The following is a 24075-nucleotide window of genomic DNA, read 5'->3' on the forward strand; positions in this document are numbered from 1 at the left end:
GGTTAACTTTAGTTCGGAAGCGGTTGGAACTAGTTTGGTACCAAAAACCAAATTTTCCCAATTTTTGATAGTAAGAAACACTAAAAATTTAGAAAATTTTTTTGAAATTTTTGAGGTAGGACAGTAAAAATAGTTGTTCGGACAACGTCCACTAGTGAATCTACAAGTCTTAAAATCCACTACCCGAATTTTGAGACTTCACATTAACGCCTATTAAGGGCGTTAATGTGAGCATCCGCTCGGCGCGGAGTGCTCGTTAACGGTTCCGCCGGTCATGATGTTATGAAAGAATAACACCCAGGAGCGCCATAAAAACATACATGTAACATTCGCCCGGAAGATACATATCGACGGATAACAAAACTAAGTCTTAAGACGACTGGCTAGCGTCTAAACAGAGCTTTGCATGTTTTTCACCGTCTCTACCAAGCCAGTACTTTTCGGTGGTCTTTCTTACATCAGGCTAACAAAAACGTTACTGTTCTCCGGCTTCGACCAGAACGCTCAAATTAACTGAATTACATGCGAAATTAGTGAGCTCATGGCTGGGTCTCTGTATCCCCAGACCACGAGGTCACTCCTAAAAACAGGGCTACTACTTATCATATTACTATTGTTTTTGTTCAGTAGATAAAAATCATCATCTCCATCGAAGATGGATCAACCCTTTCCCCCAACTCCTAGCACCTCATCCTTGTCAAAACTAATCAAAATATCAGTTAAATTCAAGTCAGGACATGACAGGATGCTAAAATTCAATACAAGTTCATAAAAGTTCCCGTCCCGAGACCCTTCCGGATTCTTGAATCCGGCGAATCAAGCTCCTTAACCTCAGGTTCACGCTAACTCGGAGGGCTGGCTTTTACCCTTCACCGTTGTTCGCAACGGCCTTGCAACTATTGTAACAGCACAATAGTTGCAACTCGGAACGTCCTCTGCTGTTCGGTAGTTCGTTGTTGTTTTTTAGTCTCGATTTTCGTACTGTTCGTAATCGCAGATAAAGTTGTTCTGTTTCTTTCTGCTATTTTAGCCAAAATGGCCGTTTTAACATTTCTCAGAAATGTTACGTCATCACTTCGAAAATTTAAAATGTAGAATTCCAGAATCTTCTAGCCTTCACCGTTTGGCCAATCATTCAAATAACGTCCTTATCCGTTCTAAATCGCCAATCCGGAAGGTTCACTGCTAAAATCCTGAATTCTGCAGAGACTGCATTTTGGCCATTCTGGTCGAATGTCACAATGTAGCGTTTTTACGGCTCTATCCAACCCGCATGACGGAAGAGCCCATTTTAATTGACCTCTTGTGTTAATTTTTAGTTTTGTCAGTGTTCTGTAAAGATCCTCATCTGAATTGCTGACCTGCAGGCGATCCATTTTCCGATACACATGTTAAGCCGTATTTCGAAGGGCTTTGCAAAGTCATTTTTGTGCAGAACTAAAAAGCGAATTTGTTCCTCAAATTGGTTAATTACAGAAAGAGTAATGCCTGCTGCCCCTATCAGTTCTTCTGCGTATCAAAAAATTGTTTCGAAGTTATGCGAGGACACTATACCTATTGAAATTTATAAGTCTTCTGTGACTGGCATAAGAGTTGCAATTTGTCAGGTTCCTGGCCCAATTGTCAACGGTTATTTCATGTTAGCAACCGAGGCTCATGATGACGACGGGCTGCCACATACACTAGAGCATTTAGTTTTTATGGGAAGCGAGGATTATCCATACAAAGGGGTGCTAGATATGTTGGCTAACAGGTGTTTTGCTCAGGGAACAAATGCGTACACAGATGTGGATCATACTGTCTACACGGTTGAGACTGCTGGTGCAGAAGGTTTTCTCAATTTTTTGCCTGTAAGTTAATATAATTTCTTAGCGTTTGATTTAATTGAATTTTCTCCTTTGTTCACTCCGCTGATTGAATAAATGTTAATGAACGATGTGAATTTCACCTATGTAAGTCATCGACCGTTTGAGATGGTTTAGTTTGAGATCTTTTCAAAACATTAATTCAATTGATCTAATTTTTTCTCAGCTTGCGCTAACTTCATTGAAAATTATCTATAATAAAAGATTTTTAAAATTTAAATGGCTGTAATGATGATAATAGTTCTTTGCTTTGTTCAGTATCCTTGAGTGCATTAGTGTTCTTCCAAATCTCCGTTGGCTAATTATGATAAAATATCTTACCTATGCCCGTGTTTAGGTTTATATTGAACACGTTCTGTATCCGACTTTAACGGACAGTGCTTTTGCAACTGAAGTTCACCACATCACAGAAACTGGCGAAGATGGTGGCGTTGTCTACTGCGAAATGCAAGGATGTGAGAATACCGGAGAAAATAGAACATATCTAGAGCTCATGAGAGAAATATACCCAGGTAAATGTGGGTTCAAAAGCGAAACTGGAGGAATTATGAAAAATCTCAGAGAAAGCACCACCAATGTAAAAGTTAAAAACTATCACGCTCAGTTTTATCGCCCTGATAATCTAACCTTAATTATAACTGGACAGGTTGACCCTCAAGACGTGTTTAAAACAATGTCCGCGATGGACGAGAAAATCAGAAATAAGCTAGAAAAGAATCCATTGCCAAAAATGGAAAGACCCTGGATGTCGCCGGTTCCGGAGCTTACGAAGTCTGTGACGAAAGTAGTTCCTTTTGGAAACGACACAGAAGATAAAGGGATGGTTCTTATTGGCTTTAGAGGACCAAAAGCGATCGAGATTTACAAATCACTCTGCTTCAATTTAGTGCTGGATTATTTCTCTGATACTAGTGTAGCACCTCTTAGACAAGCTTTCGTTGAGAATGAAAACCCATTTTGCTCGAATGTGAAATGGTCAATGATGGAGGCAACAGAAAGCACAATTTTCTTCAAGTTTGCAAACGTCGAATCAAAAAACTTGGACAAGATTCGACCAAAATTCTTTGAAGTAATCAAGGCTGAACTAGACAAGGTAACGTGACAACTGTTTAAATGACTCGGAAATTCACTTTTATTCGGACTTAATTTAAGAAATTTATTTTTGCCTGCCTAATTCGGTACGTTTGACATGATCATGGATATCAAATATTTCAGTATGTTCATTTTCGCGACGAGTTCCTTGGTATAAGACCAAATGTGCCTTTTTGGTCATGAAATTTAATCTTCTCAAATCGTGCATTCTATTAAATTTGTTGATTGCAGGGTCTGAAGATGGAGCGCCTGAAAGCAATCATCGAGAAGAAGCGTCTAGAGACTCTGAATTCTTTGGAGGACTGTCCTCACGAAGCCACTTCAGGAGAAGTAATGGGCCACATCCTTTTTGGATTAAAAGAGCAAGAATTAGAAGACAGACTGAATAAGACGAAACAGTTGGCAAAGGCAGCCAAGGAGTCGGAGAAGTATTGGAAAGAGTTGATGACGGAGCTGACTACTAAGCCATATGTTGAAATCATTGGTCAGTATATTTTCTCTAGATAAAGTAATCTTGTTTAATTTTGAATCAGTGACGTCCAGTTAAAAGGGTTCAGCAGCTTTTTTTATGACATCAATTTTTGAATAGAAAAACTTTTGAAACCAGTTCTTGAGTTTCAGTATCATAATCTATTTTGTTATTGAAGCATAGCCATTTTTGTACTGTTTGTGAGAGGAATGCACTCAAGAAATTTGAATCGTATCCAATCCAAGAAGTGTTGTTCACATCTGTAATCTGCTTTAAGGGAAACCTAGTCTCAAAGAGAAAGCTAAACTAGCTAAGGAAGTTGAAGACTTAGTGGCGAAACGCAAGGCGGAATTAGGCGAGAGTGGTCTGGCTCAAATGGAAAAGGATCTGGAAGACGCAGTTGACCAGAATGAGATCGAAGCTCCAGATGAGATGTTGTCCAAGATCCCGATTCCAGATGTCGAGAAGATACATTTCCACAACTTGACTGCATCTAGTAATTACAGGTTAAGTTGCAATCTATGCTGATAAGTTTCACAGATTGTCATTCTAAACACTTCTTTCTATACTCGGATATTTGTGAAGAAAAACTTACAATTGTGTCTTCTTGAACGCTATTTTAAGCGCTTTTTGTCTTTTGTCATTTTTGTCAATTTTGATGAATGGATCTCACCTTAAAATACCGATTATCAGATTTTTTGAATAATTATTTATCATGCAGAGGAAGTATTTTGTAACTTGAGGTAAATATTTAACTAAGTTATGAACTAATCGACTTTTTTTTCATTGCAGGAAAACGGACGAGGCTACCAAAGTGGATCTGAAGCTGTTTCCCTTCATAACTGAGCTGGATGATATCCAGGAGACGCAGTTCATAGCCTGGACTATGCTGTTTGATACCAGTGGGATTGGAGACGAGTTGAAGCCCTACCTGATGTTGTGGACTGAATTGATAGGCGAGACGGCAGTCAAGGTCACACCATTTTGAATAGTTACCGATATAAATTATTCAAATGGACGATGACAAGGTGTCCTTTAATTGGCCCCTTCGTCAAAACACCAAAAGAAAAACAGTTTTTTTCCAAATGGCTGCGTAGCAAAAGTTAGATATTTCATATAATAGAAAAGTCATGAACAAATCAGAATCGAGGCAAGAAAACAATTTGCAATCGGGTTCTAGAATTTTTTCCGTAAACAACTTTGTCCACAGGTCTCCTTCCAAAATCCTCTTTGCAAATCCTCTTTTCTTCGTCCTCTTTGATAATTCTACTCCTCTCGGTTGCAAATATTAAAAATGGTTGATTTTGTTACTTTAAATATCGGTGTGTTTCAAAATTTGCTTTTTATGTTGGCTGTGATTTTTCCAACTCGATTTGTTTTAAATTTATCTTTTTTTCGTCTTTTCTCGGCTTAATGGGCTCGGGCCTCTTTTATATCGGCTTAGTGGCCTAAATTTGATGGGTTTCAAGAGAAAAATAGTTTTTTGTTCACCTCCGGATCGCACAAAATGCTGAAAATCTTAATTGAAATTATAGTTTTTCATGGTAAGTTTTTTTGGCTTTTTTGTTTTTTTTTTCAGCTTGATAAGTTTCGGCCTATTTTATATCGGTTTAACGGCTGCATATTGTGCCTTTAGATGGGCGAAAATTTTTTGTGCGTGCGTGCCTGTGTTTTGAGGGCGAGGGGACTTAATATTTTTTAGTAGTCTTAAATTTTTTCCGGCTCTGTTTTTTTTTATTTTCCTTCTTTTTCGGCCATTGGTTTTGGCTTATATTATATCGGCATAGTGGCCGCACCGCATATTGTTTCATTTGACGCGTCAATAAAGTTTTTTTTGTGCGTGTGTTTATTTGTTTGTTTATTTGAGAGTGTAGGCCACTTGATATTGTTTTGAAAACTTTTTTTTGGCCTAAAGGGTTGTTGCTAAGGTATTTCCGGCTTTGTTACCGCGTGATAACTTTTCTTCCGATGCTTGTTTCACAGCCTATTGTCTTGGCTCGTTGTTGCTTCAAGTCATGCCTTATCGATAGATCTAGTTCGAAATTCTCGAATTTTTTTCTACTTAGCGGCTTTCGTGCTTTGTATCGCAAGTGGTGCGAAGCTCAGCTTCGCCTCTGTGTAAAATGAATCACTTGCAAATTGTGATTTTAGGATGAGAAAGGAACTGTTATCAAATACGAAGACGTAGTTGCCGGACTAGAGCGAGATCTCCTGGAGTCCTCCTGTCAGTTAGGAGCAGTAAACGGCGCCACATTCTCAGCTGGCTCCTTTCCCGAGATGTTGTCTCTTTCTATGAAAGTAGACCGAGATAGCAAGTTGCAGAAGTACAGTGATGGAGTTTCGTGGCTTAGTCGACTCCTGTTTAGGTTGGTGTTTGGATTCGGAAGCAAGAGCTTCCTAATTTTTTAACTGTGGATTGAAATAATACTTAGAATAAAAAAATGAAAAGATGTTTTGGTCAGATTTTTGGGCATGTAATTACACAACAGTAACTATTATTAATTGAAAATAATTCCATCGCTTTTTACCAGAATTAAATCTTTCACTGGAACTGATAATCATGTTCTGAATAGCACATGTAATACCAGAAAGATAAACAGTATTTCAAATGAGTATTTCCAAGTGATAAACAGTGACTCAACGTGCAAGAATAATTAGGTTCTAAATGAAAAAGTGGAGAAAACAGGATTCGCACCCAGAACTTTGACTTCAAATGTCCTTATTGTTTTAGACAGAATTTCGAGGCTGATAGAGTGAAAAGTATAATACAGAAGGTGCTGAATACAGTTGATGGTAAAAAGCGAAACGGAAGAACAGTCTGTTCTGCAACTCATATGAAGCTAATAATGACAACGAATAGTAACCCATATCATGCATCGGTGCTGAACCAGGAGAAGATTCTCAAGTCTTGTTTGAAGATAATTGACAAGGAGCCCGCTAAGCTATTAGGGTGAGCAACAAGTTTTTTGTCATTATTGAAATTATTCAAGGTGAAAAAAAAACAGAAGTACCGTGTTGTAGTTTCTTAATAGGCTACTTGGGTAACCAAGTTTTGTTAACATCCATTTAAACGAGAGCGAAAGCTCAAATCATTAAATAACAAAAGTTTTTACTAATTGTATAACTAATCTGAAAATGGAACTGTAATCATAAATTTTGATTGAATCAAACAAATTCGAATATTTGATTGAAGAAACTGACAATTATGACCAATATTCTCAAATAGAAAACTGCCGTTTTTGTTCAAGTTGGCGCTCAACTTTGTTCATGCTCTAGATATTTGTTCAAAATCACCGAGTATGTCACTCAACTGAACAGAATGAGACTGCATCTGACCACTGCAGTGCAGAAGTTTCCCTCTCCGGACAGAGTGACCACTCCCTGGAAGGAGGTGTTCCTCAAATCATGGACTGAGACCAGACCATCCGGGTCAGGAGATATCAGAAGCGACTACGGCGCATTCAAGGTCAAATATTGCTGCAAATTAGATGAAATCGCTACTGCATTTATGTTAATATCATTTTTTGCAAATTAGATGAAATCGCTGCAATTTAGATGAAATCGCTACTGCATTTATGTTAATATCATTTTTCGCAAATTAGATGAAATCGCTGCAATTTAGATGAAATCGCTACTGCATTTGTGTTAATATCATTTTTTGCAAATTAGATGAAATCGCTGCAATTAGATGAAATCGCTACTGCATCTATGTTAATATCATTGTGTTATAAAGAAAGGATGACTTCGCAGATCCTAAAAGGAGCCTCTCTTTTTGGGTTCCTCTTGTTGATGTTTAGCCGCTTCTCTTAAAGAAATATACAGACACTTAGTGGTATTCTTTACTAAAACAAAAACAAAAGTGATCAGCAAAAAACTGGCGGTTGATTAAGTGATACAAGCGACTTGAAATTGAACCTCAGCAAAAGCAAGAAGTGCCTGTTCGTTGCCCTGCCCAAGAAAAAAAATCGAGTTAAACAAACAATTTTCAAAAAAAAGTTTTTTTTTAGTTAATGGTTACTGAATTAAATGAAAAATTACATGAATGATAGTTAATAATAGCTGAAACAATGTGAAAACTAGTGGAATTGAACTGGGAGACCAGTGTTGCATCAAATTTTGTTTAAATTTAGCTTGGAATCAGAATAACAACTGAAAGAGTATGTTTTTGCTCTTTCACACATGTTCTTTCACGACAAGGCATGAATAAAAAATGAAATATTAGAACGCATGAATGAAAACAGAAATCATTTGAATAGTTTCGCGCACTTTTCCGGTCTCTTTCACAATTTTCCTTTTATCTTTCCCTTAGAAAGCAAAAACATACTCTTCAACAGTTAGAACATAGTTGAAGATGGCCTCGGGCACTTCGTGCCCTCAGGCCGGGCTCTTTTTCCCTCGGGCATTTTTCAACTATGTTCTAACTACTAAAAATTGCTTTGATATGATACAACTTTTGACTTCCTACGAGCTTTCTGTGATAAAACTTAAAAGCTTTCGTCTTCCCTCGGATAAAAACAACTTTTTTTCTTACCTCGGATAAAAACAACTTTCTTCTTCCCTCGGATAAAAACAACTTTCTTTTTCCCTCGGATAAAAACAACTTTCTTTTTCCCTCGGATAAAAACAACTTTCTTCTTCACTCGGATAAAAACAACTTTCTTTTTCCCTCGGATAAAAACACCCTAAGCCATAATTGCTTCCCACTTCGGGAAGTGGTTGGAACAACAGTTAGTAGTTATCAGTTTCTGGTTATTGTTAAGCAGGCATATTAAGATTTGGATTAGTTAAGAATAGTTTGTTGAGACTAGTTATTTGGAGTTTTTTATTTGTAGGTAGTGAGGAGTAAGCAGCTGATGAAGAAGATGGAAGATATAAAAGTGAAGTCGGCCATTGTGGCCGTAGGTGCTGTGGAGTCCAGCTACTTAGTCCAGAGTCACTTTGTCAACATCGATAGCTACGAACACGAGGACATAGCGCCAGTCATGGTCAGTCAGTAGCGTATAGTTAACGGGAAATTATCGGCATTGTCGGTGACCTTAAGCATCTTGATTGGTTTAAAATTAATTGATTTGTGACTTTAATTATAAGAAAACGACGGTGATTATGTGCTCAGCGCTTCCCGTGTCCTGAGCGTTATCTTCGTGATAATTGGGTGTGAACTTTAATCTGGGATCGTTCCCTGTGGTTTTTCTGTTAGTTTATTAATAATAAAAAGAATAACCTGACAAGCAACTGCATTGTCTTCAGGTGTTGATTGAGTACCTGACTGGACTTGAGGGTCCCATGTGGCGTCTGATCAGAGGACTAGGCTACAGCTATGGGTACAGTGTGCATCTCAGTGTGGAGACAGGGAGTCTCAATCTGCACCTCATGAAGAGCACCAATCTGCCTAAGGCATACGAGAAGGCCATAGAAATCATACAAGGTCAGGATGAGTTTACCACAAAAGTCAAAAGTTAATTGATTATAACAAATAAATTTATTAGAAATGAACACGGATCAAGCTACTATCCTCCCCCAAAAGGTCTCACTTCTATAGGTCATGATAATAGTTTTTTTCAGCAAAAGGCTTAAAATTTGTTTACGCTTAAACTTGATTTTTCGCGGTTCGAATTTTGGGTGATATGTTACAATAGGTGGTAATTCTGAGCGTAGTGCATCTATTAATTTTGAGAACTATAATGCATAATATAGTCATTTCATTGTCAATCAATTGTACTACTACTAAGATAGTTTTTGAAAATACATTACCCTGCCAGATGAAATGCTATTCAAAAATTCAAATTTTACACATCTTTCGCCAAAAATTTGGCTGTTAAAACAAATTATAAATAATGTGCGAATTATAACAAAAAGCGATCCAGCTATTCAAATTGAACCTACCACCTATTGTAATATATCACCGAATTTTGATTTATTTCAAGTTCTGTTTTTGATTCATTTTAAAATTCTGTTTTTGTATCTTATTAAAAAGATGACAAACTCGACTATCGAACTGCAAGTGTTAAATTCACGAAAAACATGAATAAATTATAGTTTCCGGAAATGGACTTTAATTTTCTGAATTTTGAGCGCAATTAAAATAAAACATTTGATTCGGCTTACTCTAATTGGGATAACTTTAACGTACAGTGTCAATCATAAAATTCTTGAAATTCAAAGAGCTTTAATGTGATATAATTTTTGTTCGAAAGTCGAAAAATATACAAAATGTTTTATTAAAATTTTTCTGCGCAAAAATCAAAGAATCTTTGCAAAAGCTGGAAAGACCCTTGCTTCGCGTAATATGAGGGCTCTACAATGATTTCAAATTTCAGAAGTTCTAATCTAATTATGGTTGAGATTTTGCTTTAAATAATTACTCGTGTGGCATCACCTTTATTCGTTACTTATGCGTTATGTAATAAGTCGCAAACAAAAGTGCTCACGTGGTAGGGCTTTTTAAAGATTGTTCAGGCTGAAATTTATCTTTTTCGCGGGTTGGCGGCAGTCTGGAAGTAGCAAATAAGCCCGGGACGGCAAAGATCCTGATTTCGAATCTGACTAAGACATGTTTTTGCCAACGGGAAATAATCAGTTTCAAAAAAATTTTCGGCTTATTTTTTGTCTGCTTATGTTTTGTCGGCTTAGTTCCACATCCTAGATTTTTTGCTTTGTATAGTTTTCATTGTATTTGTTTTTTATGTTTTTCATTTATTACTGCAGTTTGTAATTCTAATAGCCTTGACTTCGAATGTTTTCCTTTTTTTTATTGTATTTTCGCTCAAAATTTTTTTCGGCTACATGATTTCGGCTTTATTTTATTGGCATACTAAACACAGTTACAGTCGCTTCTCTTTTACTAGAAATTCTGCGGTAAAGTGATGAATTTGTTAATGAAGCGTCCTAGTTTCTGGCGGAGTCTAGTAATTAGCTTCGAAAATGCTTATCAGGCCAGTAAATTGAAATATTTCTAACTCTTGCATTATTTGGTTGATTTTAAAACTGTTAATTCAGCCAATTTTTTTTTCTGAACTCCTTAAATGCCCAAAAAAAACACATAGAAGAAAAATACGCGCCTCGGTTTTTAAAAAAATGAAACAAATATTGCCTCTCCATTAAAAAAGGAAGAGCGTTGTGTTGTTGTGTGTAGGCTATTTGAATGGGAGTGAGGAGTTTGAGGAGATGTCTCTGGAGGCGAGCAGGAGCAGTGTGATGTTTGAGGTGATAGAGAGGGAGAAGAGCATCGGAGACGCGAGTGTGGAGTCCATGATGAACCACCTCAGGGCAGTGGACAAGCACTACAACAAACAACTGCTCAAAAAGGTAACTAGATGGGCTGGCAGAACTTGTTATGAAAAGTACGAATGTTTAAAAAATAAACTAACTGAAGATTAAGAGTTGCAGAATGTCAATTTAATTAACGAGACTTCCAGGATGTAAAATGTATGAAACAGTTAGAGAAAACTAATGTTTCTAATAACAGAAACAGCTGATATCAAAGGCAACTAACTAGAATCCCGATTCAAAAATTTATGTAAGCTCCATGCAGAACAATCGCCGCACGTGAACTGAAAGCTCTAAATTAATCTGAGAATCGTTGGAATACCTGAACATCGTGACTTAAAGACAACGAAGAAAAAATCGCCGAAGTAATTCAAGTAGCTGCCGATATGGATGTCAAAGTAACAGAAGCCGCTATATCTGTTGCGCATCATTGCCTACCAGAAGAAATCACCCTCGAAAGATGATTGTGCTGCTTTCAAGAAGAGTGGGAAACTCTACATGCTAAAAACCAGAAAAAACGCTTGCAATATACTACAAGTAAAGATATTAAAATATTCGAAGACCTAACGGTACCGATTCAATGTTCTGTATCTGATGAAGAATGATGCCAGTACAAAAGTATCGAACTGTACATACATTGCTCACGAATTCTCTACGAAAGCTAGATTTCCTAAGAAAAAACTCTTTCAATGACGTGAGGAGCTGGTTTTATAAACAGTAAATAAATCCAATCAAGTGGTAATTGTGCTAAAAGTACAACTAAGCAGCATGCAAGATCTGTTGATCTGTTAAAAGACCATAAGGAAATAGAAGCGCTTATAAGTTTTATTGATTCACCACCAAAGTTAATAGCAATCAGGGAGACCTCGCTGAATGAATCAGATTACTCTAAAACAAAAACAAAAACAAAAGTGATCAACAAAAAACTGGCGGTTGATTAAGTGATACAAGCGACTTGAAATTGAACCTTAACAAAAGCAAGAACTGCCTGTTCGTTGCCCTGCCCAAGTAAAAAAATCGAGTTAAACAAACAATTTTCAAAGAAACGTTTTTTTTGTAATAAATGGTTACTGAATTAAATGAAAAATAACATGAATGAGAGTTAATAATAGCTAAAACAATGAAAACTAGTGGAATTGAACTGGGAGACCAGTGTTGCATCAAATTTTGTTTACATTTAGCTTGGAATCAGATAACAACTGAAAGAGTATGTTTTTGCTCTTTCACGACAAGGCATGAATAAAAAATGAAATATTAGAACGCATGAATGAAAACAGAAATCATTTGCATAGTTTCGCGCACTTTTCCGGGCTCTTTCCCTCAGAAAGAGCAAAAACATACTCTTCAACAGTTAGAACATAGTTGAAGTTGGCCTCGGGCAAAACAGCCGCACTCGGGTACTTCGTGACCTCAGGCCGGGCTCTTTTTCCCTCGGGCATCTTTCGACTATGTTCTAACTACTACAAATTGCTTTAATATGATACAACTTTTGACTTCCTACGAGCTTTCTGTGATAGAACTTGAAAGCTTTTGTCTTCGCTCGGATAAAAACAACTTTCTTCTTCCTTGGGATAAAAAACAACTTTCTTCTTCCCTCGGATAAAAACAACTTTCTTTTTCCCTCGGATAAAAACAACTTTCTTCTTCACTCGGATAAAAACAACTTTCTTTTTCCCTCGGATAAAAACACCCTAAGCCATAATTGCTTCCCACTTCGGGAAGTGGTTGGAACAACAGTTAGTAGTTATCAGTTTCCTGGTTATTGTTAAGCAGGCAGATTAAGATTTGAATTAGTTAAGAATAGTTTGTTGAGACTAGTTATTTGTAGTTATTTGGAGTTTTTTATTTGTAGGTAGTGAGGAGTAAGCAGTTGATGAAGAAGATGGAAGATATAAAAGTGAAGTCGGCCATTGTGGCCGTAGGTGCTGTGGAGTCCAGCTACTTAGTCCAGAGTCACTTTGTCAACATCGATAGCTACGAACACCAGGACATAGCGCCAGTCATGGTCAGTCAGTAGCGTATAGTTAACGGGAAATTATCGGCATTGTCGGTGACCTTAAGCATCTTGATTGGTTTAAAATTAATTGATTTGTGACTTTAATTATAAGAAAACGACGGTGATTATGTGCTCAGCGCTTCCCGTGTCCTGAGCGTTATCTTCGTGATAATTGGGTGTGAACTTTAATCTGGGATCGTTCCCTGTGGTTTTTCTGTTAGTTTATTAATAATAAAAAGAATAACCTGACAAGCAACTGCATTGTCTTCAGGTGTTGATTGAGTACCTGACTGGACTTGAGGGTCCCATGTGGCGTCTGATCAGAGGACTAGGCTACAGCTATGGGTACAGTGTGCATCTCAGTGTGGAGACAGGGAGTCTCAATCTGCACCTCATGAAGAGCACCAATCTGCCTAAGGCATACGAGAAGGCCATAGAAATCATACAAGGTCAGGATGAGTTTATCACAAAAGTCAAAAGTTAATTGATTATAACAAATAAATTTATTAGAACTGAACCCGGATCAAGTTAATATCCTCCCCCAAAAGATCTCACGTCTATAGGTCATGATGATAGTTTTTTTCCAGCAAAAGGCTTAAAATTAGTTTACGATTAAACTTGATTTTTCGCGGTTCGAATTTGGTGATATGTTACAATAGGTGGTAATTCTGAGTAAAGTGCATCTATTAATTTTGAGAACTATAATGCATAATATAGTCATTTCATTATCAATCAATTGTACTACTACTAAGATAGTATTAATACATTACACTGCCAGATGAAATGCTATTCAAAAATTCAAATTTTACACATCTTTAGCCAAAAATTTATAACAAAAAGCGATCAAATTGAACCTGCCACCTATTGTAATAGATCACCGAATTTTTATTTATTTCAAAATTTCGTTTTTGTCTTATTAAAAAAGATGACGAACTCTACTATCAAACTGCAAAAGTGTGAGTTCACGAAAAACCTAGTGGTAGTCTTTACTAAAACAAGAACAAGAAGTGATCAACACAAAACTGACTGTTGATAAAGTGATACAAGCGACTTGAAATTGATTGAACCATAACAAAAGCAAGAAATGCCTGTTCGTTGTCCTGCCCAAGAAAAAAAAATGAATTAAATAAGGAATTTTCAAAAAAAAGTTTTTTTTTTTTTAGTAAGTGGTTACTGAATTAGTTAAAAATAACATGAATGAGAGTTAATAATAGCTAAATCAATAGTGTAATTGAACTGGGAGACCTTAATATGATACATTTGTTTGACTTCTTATGAGCTTTCTTTGAAGTAATCAAGATCCCTCGGTTAAAAACAACCTAAGCCATAATATTGTATTATATCACCTTTTGAGCGTAGTGCATCTATGTATTTTGAGAACTATAATGCATAATACAGTCATTTCATTTTCAATCAATTGTACTACTACTAAGAATTTTTAAAAAAATACATTACACTGCCAGATGAAATGCTTTTCAAAAATTCAAATTTTACACTTCTTTTGCCAAAAGTTTGGCTGTAGATACAAATTATAAATAATGTGCGAAGTATAACAAAAAGCGATCCAGCTATTCAAATTGAACCTACCACCTATTGTAATATATCACCGAATTTTGATTTATTTCAAAGTTCCGTTTTTAATTCATTTTAAAATTTCGTTTTTGTATCTTATTAAAAAGATGACAAACTCGACTATCGAACTGCAAAAGTGTTAAGTTCACGAAAAACATGAATGAATTCTAGTTTCCGAAAATGGACTTTAATTTTCTGAATTTTGAGCGGAATTAAAATAAAACATTTGATTCAGCTTACTCTAATTGGGATAACTTTAACGTACAGTGCCAATCATAAAATTCTTGAAATTCAAAGAGCTTTAATGTGATATAATTTTTGTTTGAAAGTCGAAAAATGTACAAAATGTTTTAAGTTTTTTCTGTGCAAAAATCAGAGAATTTTTGCAAAAGCTGGAAAGACCCTTGCTTCGCGCGATATGAGGGCTCTACAATGATTTCAAATTTCAGAAGTTCTAATCTAATTATGGTTGAGATTTTGCTTTAAATAACTACTCGTGTGGCATCACCTTTATTCGTTACTTATGCGTTATGTAATAAGTCGCAAACAAAAGTGCTCATGTGGTAGGGCTTTTTAAAGATTGTTCAGGCTGAAATTTATCTTTTTCGCGGGTTTGCGGCAGTCTGGAAGTAGCAAATAAGCCCGGGACGGCAAAGATCCTGATTTCGAATCTGACTAAGACTTGTTTTTGCAAACGGGAAATAATCAGTTTCAAAAAAATTATCGGCTTATTTTTTGTCTGCTTATGTTTTGTCGGCTTAGTTGCCACATCTTAGATTTTTTGCTTTATATAGTTTTCATTGTATTTGTTTTTTATGTTTTTCATTTATTACTGCAGTTTATAATTCTACTAGCCTTGACTTCGAATGTTTTCCTTTTTTTTATTGTATTTTCGCTCAAAATTTTTTTCGGCTAAATGATTTCGGCTTTATTTTATTGGCATACTAAACACAGTTACAGTGGCTTCTCTTTTACTAGAAATTCTGCGGTAAAGTGATGAATTTGTTAATGAAGCGTCCTAGTTTCTGGCGGAGTCTAGTAATTAGCTTCGAAAATGTTTATCAGGCCAGTAAATTGAAATATTTCTAACTCTTGCATTATTTGGTTGATTTCAAAACTGTTAATTTGGCCAATTTTTTTCCGAACTCCTTAAATACGCAAAAAAAACAAATAGAAGAAAAAATACGCGCCTCGGTTTTTAAAAAAATTGAGACAAATGTTGCCTCTCCATTCAAAAAGGAAGAGCGTTGTGTTGTTGTGTGTAGGCTATTTGAATGGGAGTGAGGAGTTTGATGAGATGTCTCTGGAGGCGAGCAGGAGCAGTGTGATGTTTGAGGTGATAGAGAGGGAGAAGAGCATCGGAGACGCGAGTGTGGAGTCCATGATGAACCACCTCAGGGCAGTGGACAAGCACTACAACAAACAACTGCTCAAAAAGGTAACTAGATGGGCTGGCAGAATTTGCTATGAAAAGTACGAATGTTTTAAAAATAAACTAACTGAAGACTAAGAGTTGCAGAATGTCAATTTAATTAACGAGACTTCCAGGATGTAAAATGTATGAAACAGTTAGAGAAAACTAATGATTCTAATAACAGAAACAGCTGATATCAAAGGCAAGTCACCCTCGAAAACTAACTAGAATCCCGATTCAAAAACTTATGTAAGCTCACTGCAGAACAATCGACGCACGTGAACTGAAAGCTCTTAAATTAATCTGAGAATCGTTGGAATACCTGAACATCCTGACTCGGACCCAAATGAGCGGCGATCATTTGAAGACAACGAAGAAAGTATCGACGAAGTAATTCAAGTAGCTGCCCAAATGGATGCCAAAGTAACAGAAGCAGCGATATCTATTGCGCATCATTGCCTACCAGAAAAAATCACCCTCGAAAAATGCTTGTGCTGCTTTCCAGGAGAGTGGGAAAGTCATCATGCTAAAGAACCAGAAAAAACGCATGCAATATACTACAAATAAAGATATTAAAATATTCGAAGACCTAACGGTACCGATTCAAAGTTCTGAATCTGATGAAGAATGATGCCAGTATAAAAGTATCGACAGCACACATTGCTTACGAATGCTCTACGAAAGCTGGATTTCCTAAGAAAAAAACTCTTTCAATGACGTTAGGAGCTGGTTTTATAAACAGTAAATAAATCCAATCAAGTGGTAATTGTGCCAAAAGTACAACTAAGCAGCATGCAAGATCTGTTAAAACACCATAAGGAAATAGAAGCGCTTATAATTTTTATTGATTCACCACCAAAGTTAATAGCAATCAGCGAGACCTGGCTGAATGAATCAGATTACTCTAATTGCTTCAAAAATGAAGAGTTTGAATTATTTATCTCTCATAATGCAGGTCTGGCATGAAAGGTGGAGGCGTTGAGATCCAATGAAAAAATGTGAAAGAAATTGATCATTCATTACCGGAATCGATCTTTATTCAAGTAAGGGTACAAGCATCTACCTATTTTGTTGTATTGATCTATAAATTTTAGAAAAAAGAAATTATCTTTTATCGATGAATTTGATAATCTTCTGGAGCTAATGTCATCCTAAAATTTTCCAGTTTTTGTTTGCGGTGATGTCAAAATCAGTTAACTCAAAATCTGACAGCATCTAACTATTTACATGTAGAGACTTCTATTAGCTTCATTAGAGTTCTTCGCGATTTACTGAAATTGCTAAAAACTGCATAAAACATTTTGTTACAAAAAGCATAGATCATCACGAGATCCATTTGTTGAAAAATCAAGGTTTTTCTGATCATATTCCTGTCGAGTTACGAGTTTTCAATCGTAATCCTAAACCTGATTTCCATATAAGCTACAGAGACTTTTCTTTAACCTTAAGTAAAAAGCAAATAACTCATGAGAATTCCTTATGGTTAATTACGATCTGAAATACAGATAATTGTTTTTAGTGAATTCAAAAACACGTTTGCAGAAGTTATTAACAATTGCGCTCAATTGCAATAAAAGAATAAGATAGTAAACAAAATCAGACACAAATGGTTCTCAAATAATCTCCAAAATATGATCTCTATGAGAACTAGACTTTTTTGAGCTTACGCTCAGCAGGCTGTACAGCGATTGAAACTTTAGACGCGTAAAAATTTTAAAACAACCAAATCAATGTTTTAGTTAATGAAGCTTGAAAGTTGTAATGGTGACTCTTGACAAATATACAATTTTTTAGATATTGTTAAAGGAAACTCATCAAATAGAAGTTTGATTGGTGAGGTTAATGACAAACGCTTCGACAATTCTTTCTCAAATTGAGGTCTGTAATGAACTCGAAGAGTATTTTGCTTGCATTGGTTAAAAGCTAAGTTCATCTATACCTCAAAAATTGAGTGTTTTAAATATTGAGTCAAAATAGTTTTGTCCATTTAATGATGATGTGATGAAATCCATGATAAAGTCAAGAATTGAAAAATATGCCTTCTGCCGGGCTAGTTGAAATTAGCAACATAATAGTAAGCAGGCATGCGATCAAGTAGTTCCTCATCTAACCAATATAACACTCATCAATGAAGAACGGGATCTTGCCTAAGATTCCAGCCAGCTGAAGTTTTTTTCATTTTCGAAGTTTTTTCATTATTCTAAGAAGCATCAAAAGTAAATGTTGGAAATTATAGCCCTATTTCTTAACTGATTTGCAAGAGCAATGCTTTTAGGAATTGCTCGTTCAAGAAGAACAAATAATCGTATGGAGGTTCATAATTTTTTTTATTGAAACCATTTGGTATTCGAACAAAGCAATACAATTGACGAAAATGCTGAACTCATTGAAAAAATTAGTGCATGCAATGGTTTTTTGTACCAACTGTTCTTGTTTTGAAAAAGGCTTCAAGAGTTTTAAGATCATGCTTCTCTAAAAAAAAAAAATTGGACTATTATGAACTACATGAATCTTGTCTTCAATGAATAAAAAGTTACTTATCAAACCGATTTCATTGCATTGAAATAAATGGCCTGCAGTCATTTGAGAGAAAGTCAATCGTTGTCCTCCACAAGGATCATTAATCGGTCCTTTTTTGTTTCTGAAACATATTAGTGATTTACCACTGGTCTTTCAGCATGTCAGGAGTTTGGTTTTACGATACTCCTACCTAATTTTTACACATTTTTTGAATACGGTGTGTTTATATTTGTTTGTACTAGCTATAATTCACTCCTAGCCACTCTAAAATAGAACAAGATAAATAGAAAAAAATTACTTTTTGAAAATCGAGACTCCGTAAATACTCCTATTGAACATACCAACATTTAAACTGTTCACGAGCTGATTTTGAGCGTTTTTTTGAATTTATTTTTTCGATCCTTAGCAAGCACGCATACTAGTAAATTTCTGAATTATCTATTCGAATTTAATCATATTCGAAATACCAGAACATCAAAACGAACGTCTCCTAAAATACTTTTCGCTCGAACTTTATAAGGGTAAATTATAAGGGATCCCGTTTGTTTATTTTGTTGCTAGAATTCCAATAGATATCCAAAATCGAGTGCCAATAGATATCCAACATTAAAAGAAGTTCAGTTTTTCAAAGTGTTTTTTGATGGTAGTGATCTTCACTTTTCATTGTCTATCTGAGTTCATTTTTGGTTGGCACCATCACAAGTCACCTTTATCGAAATGAGCACACCTTGCAATTCATTCTCTCTTAGTTTTGGGATTCAGTTTGCTTTTGACAAACTGATTTCCTTCATGATTTTGTTCTCTGGTTACTGCCACCTGAGCTCACTTGGGTGTCCTGTGTCTAAAAGCCTCCATCTGTTTCCAACAGTGAGACTGAGTATGCAGGCACATAACGCAGTTTGTAGAAGCAGTTACCGCTAATCAAGCAAGTGCGGTAATTTTAAATATCGTGAAAAAATTAATTTATGATGCAATTATTCATATGAATATTCCAAGGGACTGTAAGTCTTTATGCGGCTAGCCCTTGCTGTCAGGGATATTTGCATGTCATGAATTTGTGTTTTTGATGAATTTGAAGTGTGATTTTGTTTCTTTTCTATTTGTGATTTTTATTCTATTTTTTTCTCATCCTAAATGTCTTTTGAATCTGTTTAGGCTACAGGACTGTCACCTGAATCAAATGGTCTGACAAAAATGCACGTGTTTTGTAAGACCGTTTTTTTAACTAGCAAGCATTAGGTACTAGTATGGATTTTTTCCATCCTAACTCGCAATTAATAAAATCGCTAATTTGTTGGTACTTTTGCTATAATCTCAATGTATAGCATTGAAATTCTCATACCATCTGCTCTTTGCTTTATTTGTAGCTAGTGTTTGTCAATTGTTTATAGGCCGTGATTGAGAGGGAAGGTCGTGAGATTCCAAATTTTGAGGTCGTAGGTTCGAATGCGACACCAAGCAGAAGTTTTACTATTTCGAAGCGTATTTCTACTTTCTTATTTCGCTTTATAGAGCTTCTTTTTTTGTCGTTTTCTCGCTAGTGTTTGCGAAGAGCAGCCTCGCCTCTTTTTCAAAATTGCCCACCCAATGAGTTAATTTCTTTCAAGATTGTCTGAAGAGTGATTGGGGACAATTCATTTAAATGGTTGACCTAAAAGTCCGCATATGGTATTTAGGTATCCGAAGTATCCTTGAAAGACCTGTCCAGGGTCTGCCAGAAGTACTTCGCCACCTTCTTTGACCAAAAGGCCTCCTGTTGTGCTATTTCTTGTCACCCCTCCAAAGTGGACGAAATCTGCGCTGCATTTGCCAAAATGCCGGAAGGCTGCTGTCGAGACTTGACTAAATTCAAATCCTTTGACCAAGTGTTTGATCAGTGATCAGATAACGTTGGAAGCTATTCAAAAGATCAGGTACGACCGGGTAATTCATCATGTCTGAGGAAACGAATGACTAAGTTTTATGAGCCAATCAGAGTTGTTAAATTATAAATTAGTCAGTGTTGAAACGCTTTTGATTGGTTAAAAATTTTCGGATTTTTTTTTTCAAATTGTAAACGGCGTAACATTCGGACATGAGGGATTACCATCACCCATCACCAAAGCAATGCTTCATCCCAATTAGTTGAAACCGTGACGACGATATCTGAAAGTAAGTTCGTCGAGATGACAATAGGCTCCTTAGTTTTCACCAATGCTGTAAATTTAACCAAGAATCTGCAGAAAAGAAAATTGCAATAAGTTTGTATCGAGTTAATATTTTCCTTGATTGACTTTTTTACAGTGATATTCAAAAAATGTTAGTTATAAAATCTGTCACCCCATTTGTTGCAATTTTCTACGAAATTATTCAAAAATACTCAGAAGTTGTGCAGTTACTTGAGGAACAAAGTTTGTTTTCCTTTTTTTGAGAATGAAAACTATGAAAAAGTTTTATTGCTGTACATTATATTTGTGTTCAATATCAATCAATTTTAACTATGTATCTAATTAATTTTGTTGCGTTTGATATTTTTCAATTCACACGGGGAGAATTCAAATGATCGACACATAGTGCTGGGGGTTGCTCGTAAAAAAACCCGAAACAAAGAAATTACTACAGCTCAGCGCTGATTGGTCAAAATACGCTTTTTATTTTCATAGGATGTATTTATTCTGACCATTGAAAATGGGGAGGGAACTTTGTATTCGGGTGTGGTTTAATTTATTTTCCACGCAAAACAAGGTAACACAAATAATCATCGGACTGGTCGAGTGATATATTATTTAAGAGCCCTTCCAGTCGTGACTCGAACGATATGAATGTTTTCAAAAAGTTGTCCCAAGTGTCGAGAAAAACGAAAAACTGGTGTGAAATTTGAGTCCAATTTCGAGCCAGTAAAACCATCGAGTGACCTTTGTTTTATGAGAAAATTAGCAATTGAGGTTAAAAAAATCTGATTTCACCAAAAGGAATGTTAGTTTTGGAAGCTTCATTTAGCACTTCTTTGGCTCAAAAAAGTTTTAAAATTATTAAAATTTGTACAAAAAATTGAATTTTTTTCTCCTTTTTAGGTCCAATTTAAAAGTACCTCAAATTAATTTTTTATGCGCAAAATTTTTTTTCCTTTAATTTTTTTTTGAATACAATTGTAGTACTTCATGCCGAATTCATTAGTTTTATACGTTTTGTCTAGCTCTTTCATCACACGACGCGCAAAAAAAGACGCTAATTTGAAAAAAAAAATTCTGAGAATGTGGTAGGAACATTCGTTTGTACTTGCACAGCAACCGGCTATCGTTGTTTTTCTTTTTTGTTTTCCTCAAGTACCTCAAATTAATCAACGGAATGGTTCTAGTGATATGTCATCTAGGATAAACACCTGGGACCCCTAGCTCTTGAATATTTAACCCTTCTTTTTTATATGTCGCTGTCTGAAAATATTATCCCTCAAATGTGGAAAAATTCGAAAATAATCCCTCTACCCAAACCCGAAAACGACTATAAATTATCCACTTCTTATAAGCCCATCTCTTTACTCTGCCTCGCTGTTGAAGTCTTAGAAAGGCTCTTTCACCCCTTTTTCTTAACAAAGTATCTCCCTACCACCCTACATCAACATGGTTTTGGTCCTTTCCACTCTACCACTACTGCGCTTTCCACACTAGAATTTTTTGTCACAGACAGTTTTAATCAAAATCGCCCACCCTCCCGCACCGTTCTCGCAACGCTTGACCTCTCGAAGGCTTTTGATATGGTGTGTCATTGTACTCTCGTGGAACTAATTCATGACACGCCGCTCCCGAGAGGTATTGCTCGTTGGCTGAGTAACTACTTGAATGGCCGACAAGCCACCACACTTTTTGATTACCAAGAATCCCCTACAAAATAGTTCACTGTGGAGTTCCCCAGGGCTCTGTTCTTTCGCCTTCTCTTTTTAGTTTTTCTGTCCATGACGCTCCCACACCCCCGTAGAATGTCCGTCTCACATCTTACGCTGACGATTTCCATCCCTTTTCCCTAAGCCCTGATGTAGAGGCAGCATCTCGATCGTTGAACGATTGCCTTCATCATCTTTTTATTTTTTTCACTTCCAGGAAGTTATTTTTTGCGTCCTCTAAAGGATCAGTTACCCTTTTTTCATCGTACAATAATGATTTTAACAAACACTCAGTGTACTTTTAAACAACGAGCCTCTCCCTCTTGACAAAAACCCAAAAACTGTAGGGGTTACTTTTGACCCAACCTTATGCTTTGCTGCACACTGTAAAAGATCCGCTGACAAGGCTCGCCGCAGGATAGGTATCCTGAAAGCGTTGGCAGGATCCTCTTGGGGACAGTCTAAATAAACACTCCTCTTAACCTACAAAGCCTTAATACGCCCCATTTTAGAGTATGCCGCCCCTGCCTGGTCAAATGCCGCCAGTAACACCTCCATTAATTACCTGCAGGTTACCCAAAATCAAGCCCTCAGAGTTAGAACCGGCTCAACACTCATGAGTTCAACTGCCCACCTGCACAGTGAGGTCGTGATCCTCAATGTTCCAAATCACCACACTCTTTTAACCCTTCAATTTTAGCTCGTCATACCGCTCCCCTTAACCAAATAATTTATACCACTCACACCTCCACGTCAAGTTCGGCAATCGGTTTCAGCCCTTCACTCAATCTTAATAACCCAGAAGAAGTTTCCACTTTCGTTTTTAACACCACAAGTCCCTTTTAAATCACAACCACACAAATCTAGTAACCAAGTTCATCGCAGAAATCCGTCCCTCTAAAGTAATTTGTATACCGCCCCGTAAGGTCGACCCCACAGAAAAATCTCTCCCCAGAACTACCCGCAGTAAACTCCCACAACTCCGGTCTGGTTACAGCCGGCTTTTAAACACATACCTCTCCCGACTAGGCAACCAAGTTTCCCCACTATGCCCGGACTGTCAACTTGCCACATTTTTAACTAGTTGCCACATTTTTAACTGCCCCGAGAATCCCTCCCCGCTCACTACCGCCGGTGGAAGTTCCTTAGCCTGGAGACAGACGAGCCCAACCCGACCAACGTGGGCTAATGAATGAAAAAAAAGTGACATGTCATATAAAATCCTTTCCAGCCTTGATTCGAGAGACGTTGAATCGAGAGAAGCCTGTTTGAAGTTTTGGAGTTTCAGTCTCATTTCGAGCGGGTAAAGCGAGAAACGTTCGTTACCTGAAAATTTAAGCCTAAAAAACTTGGATTTATTAAAGCGAAAAGTATTTAGCGCTTCCTGGCAAAAAAAATAGTCTTGAAATAACTATCAGAATTAATCGAAATAGGTGGCGGCATTTTTTTGGTGGACAAATCACAAGTATCTATATGCGTATCGGAAAATATAATCGACTCTTTAGCCGAAAAACAGTCAAATTTGTTGCATGAATGCAAATAAGACTTCGTAGTCTCAGAAACTCATTCCAGGCCGTTACGTTGTCGGGGGATTACAGAATATAACACTTCGGGTGAAGTGTTGTGCAAAGCGGTGCAGTGTGATAACCCATGACAAAGTCATGACAGTCAACACTTGTCATAAGTTGTTGTTTTTGAATTAATTTTAGGAAATCTGAAAACAAATGAAACTAAAACAAGAACAAGAAGTGATCAACACTAAACTGACTGTTGATAAAGTGATACAAGCGACTTGAAATTGATTGAACCATAACAAAAGCAAGAAATGCCTGTTCGTTGTCCTGCCCAAGAAAAAAAAATGAATTAAATAAGGAATTTTCAAAAAAAAGTTTTTTTTTTTTTAGTAAGTGGTTACTGAATTAGTTAAAAATAACATGAATGAGAGTTAATAATAGCTAAATCAATAGTGTAATTGAACTGGGAGACCTTAATATGATACATTTGTTTGACTTCTTATGAGCT

At 36.4% G+C, this 24075-nt stretch overlaps 1 protein-coding gene across 1 annotated transcript; it reads left to right on the top strand.

Annotated features, from left to right (window-relative positions):
- The first annotated feature begins 1322 nt into the window (after positions 1–1322).
- On the top strand, positions 1323–20440 carry LOC134840499 (uncharacterized protein C05D11.1-like). The gene is made up of 12 exons (XM_063856342.1): positions 1323–1850; positions 2203–2958; positions 3189–3441; positions 3704–3932; positions 4219–4399; positions 5578–5792; positions 6158–6376; positions 6703–6892; positions 12545–12697; positions 12960–13137; positions 15526–15698; positions 19871–20440. Exons 1-12 carry the CDS (start codon positions 1389–1391, stop codon positions 20072–20074), a joined length of 3213 nt encoding a protein of 1070 aa, XP_063712412.1. The 5' UTR covers positions 1323–1388; the 3' UTR covers positions 20075–20440.
- Positions 20441–24075: the final 3635 nt, after the last annotated feature.

The sequence above is a fragment of the Symsagittifera roscoffensis genome, chromosome 2, assembly GCF_963678635.1.
Source record: "Symsagittifera roscoffensis chromosome 2, txSymRosc1.1, whole genome shotgun sequence".
NCBI lineage: Eukaryota > Metazoa > Xenacoelomorpha > Acoela > Convolutidae > Symsagittifera > Symsagittifera roscoffensis.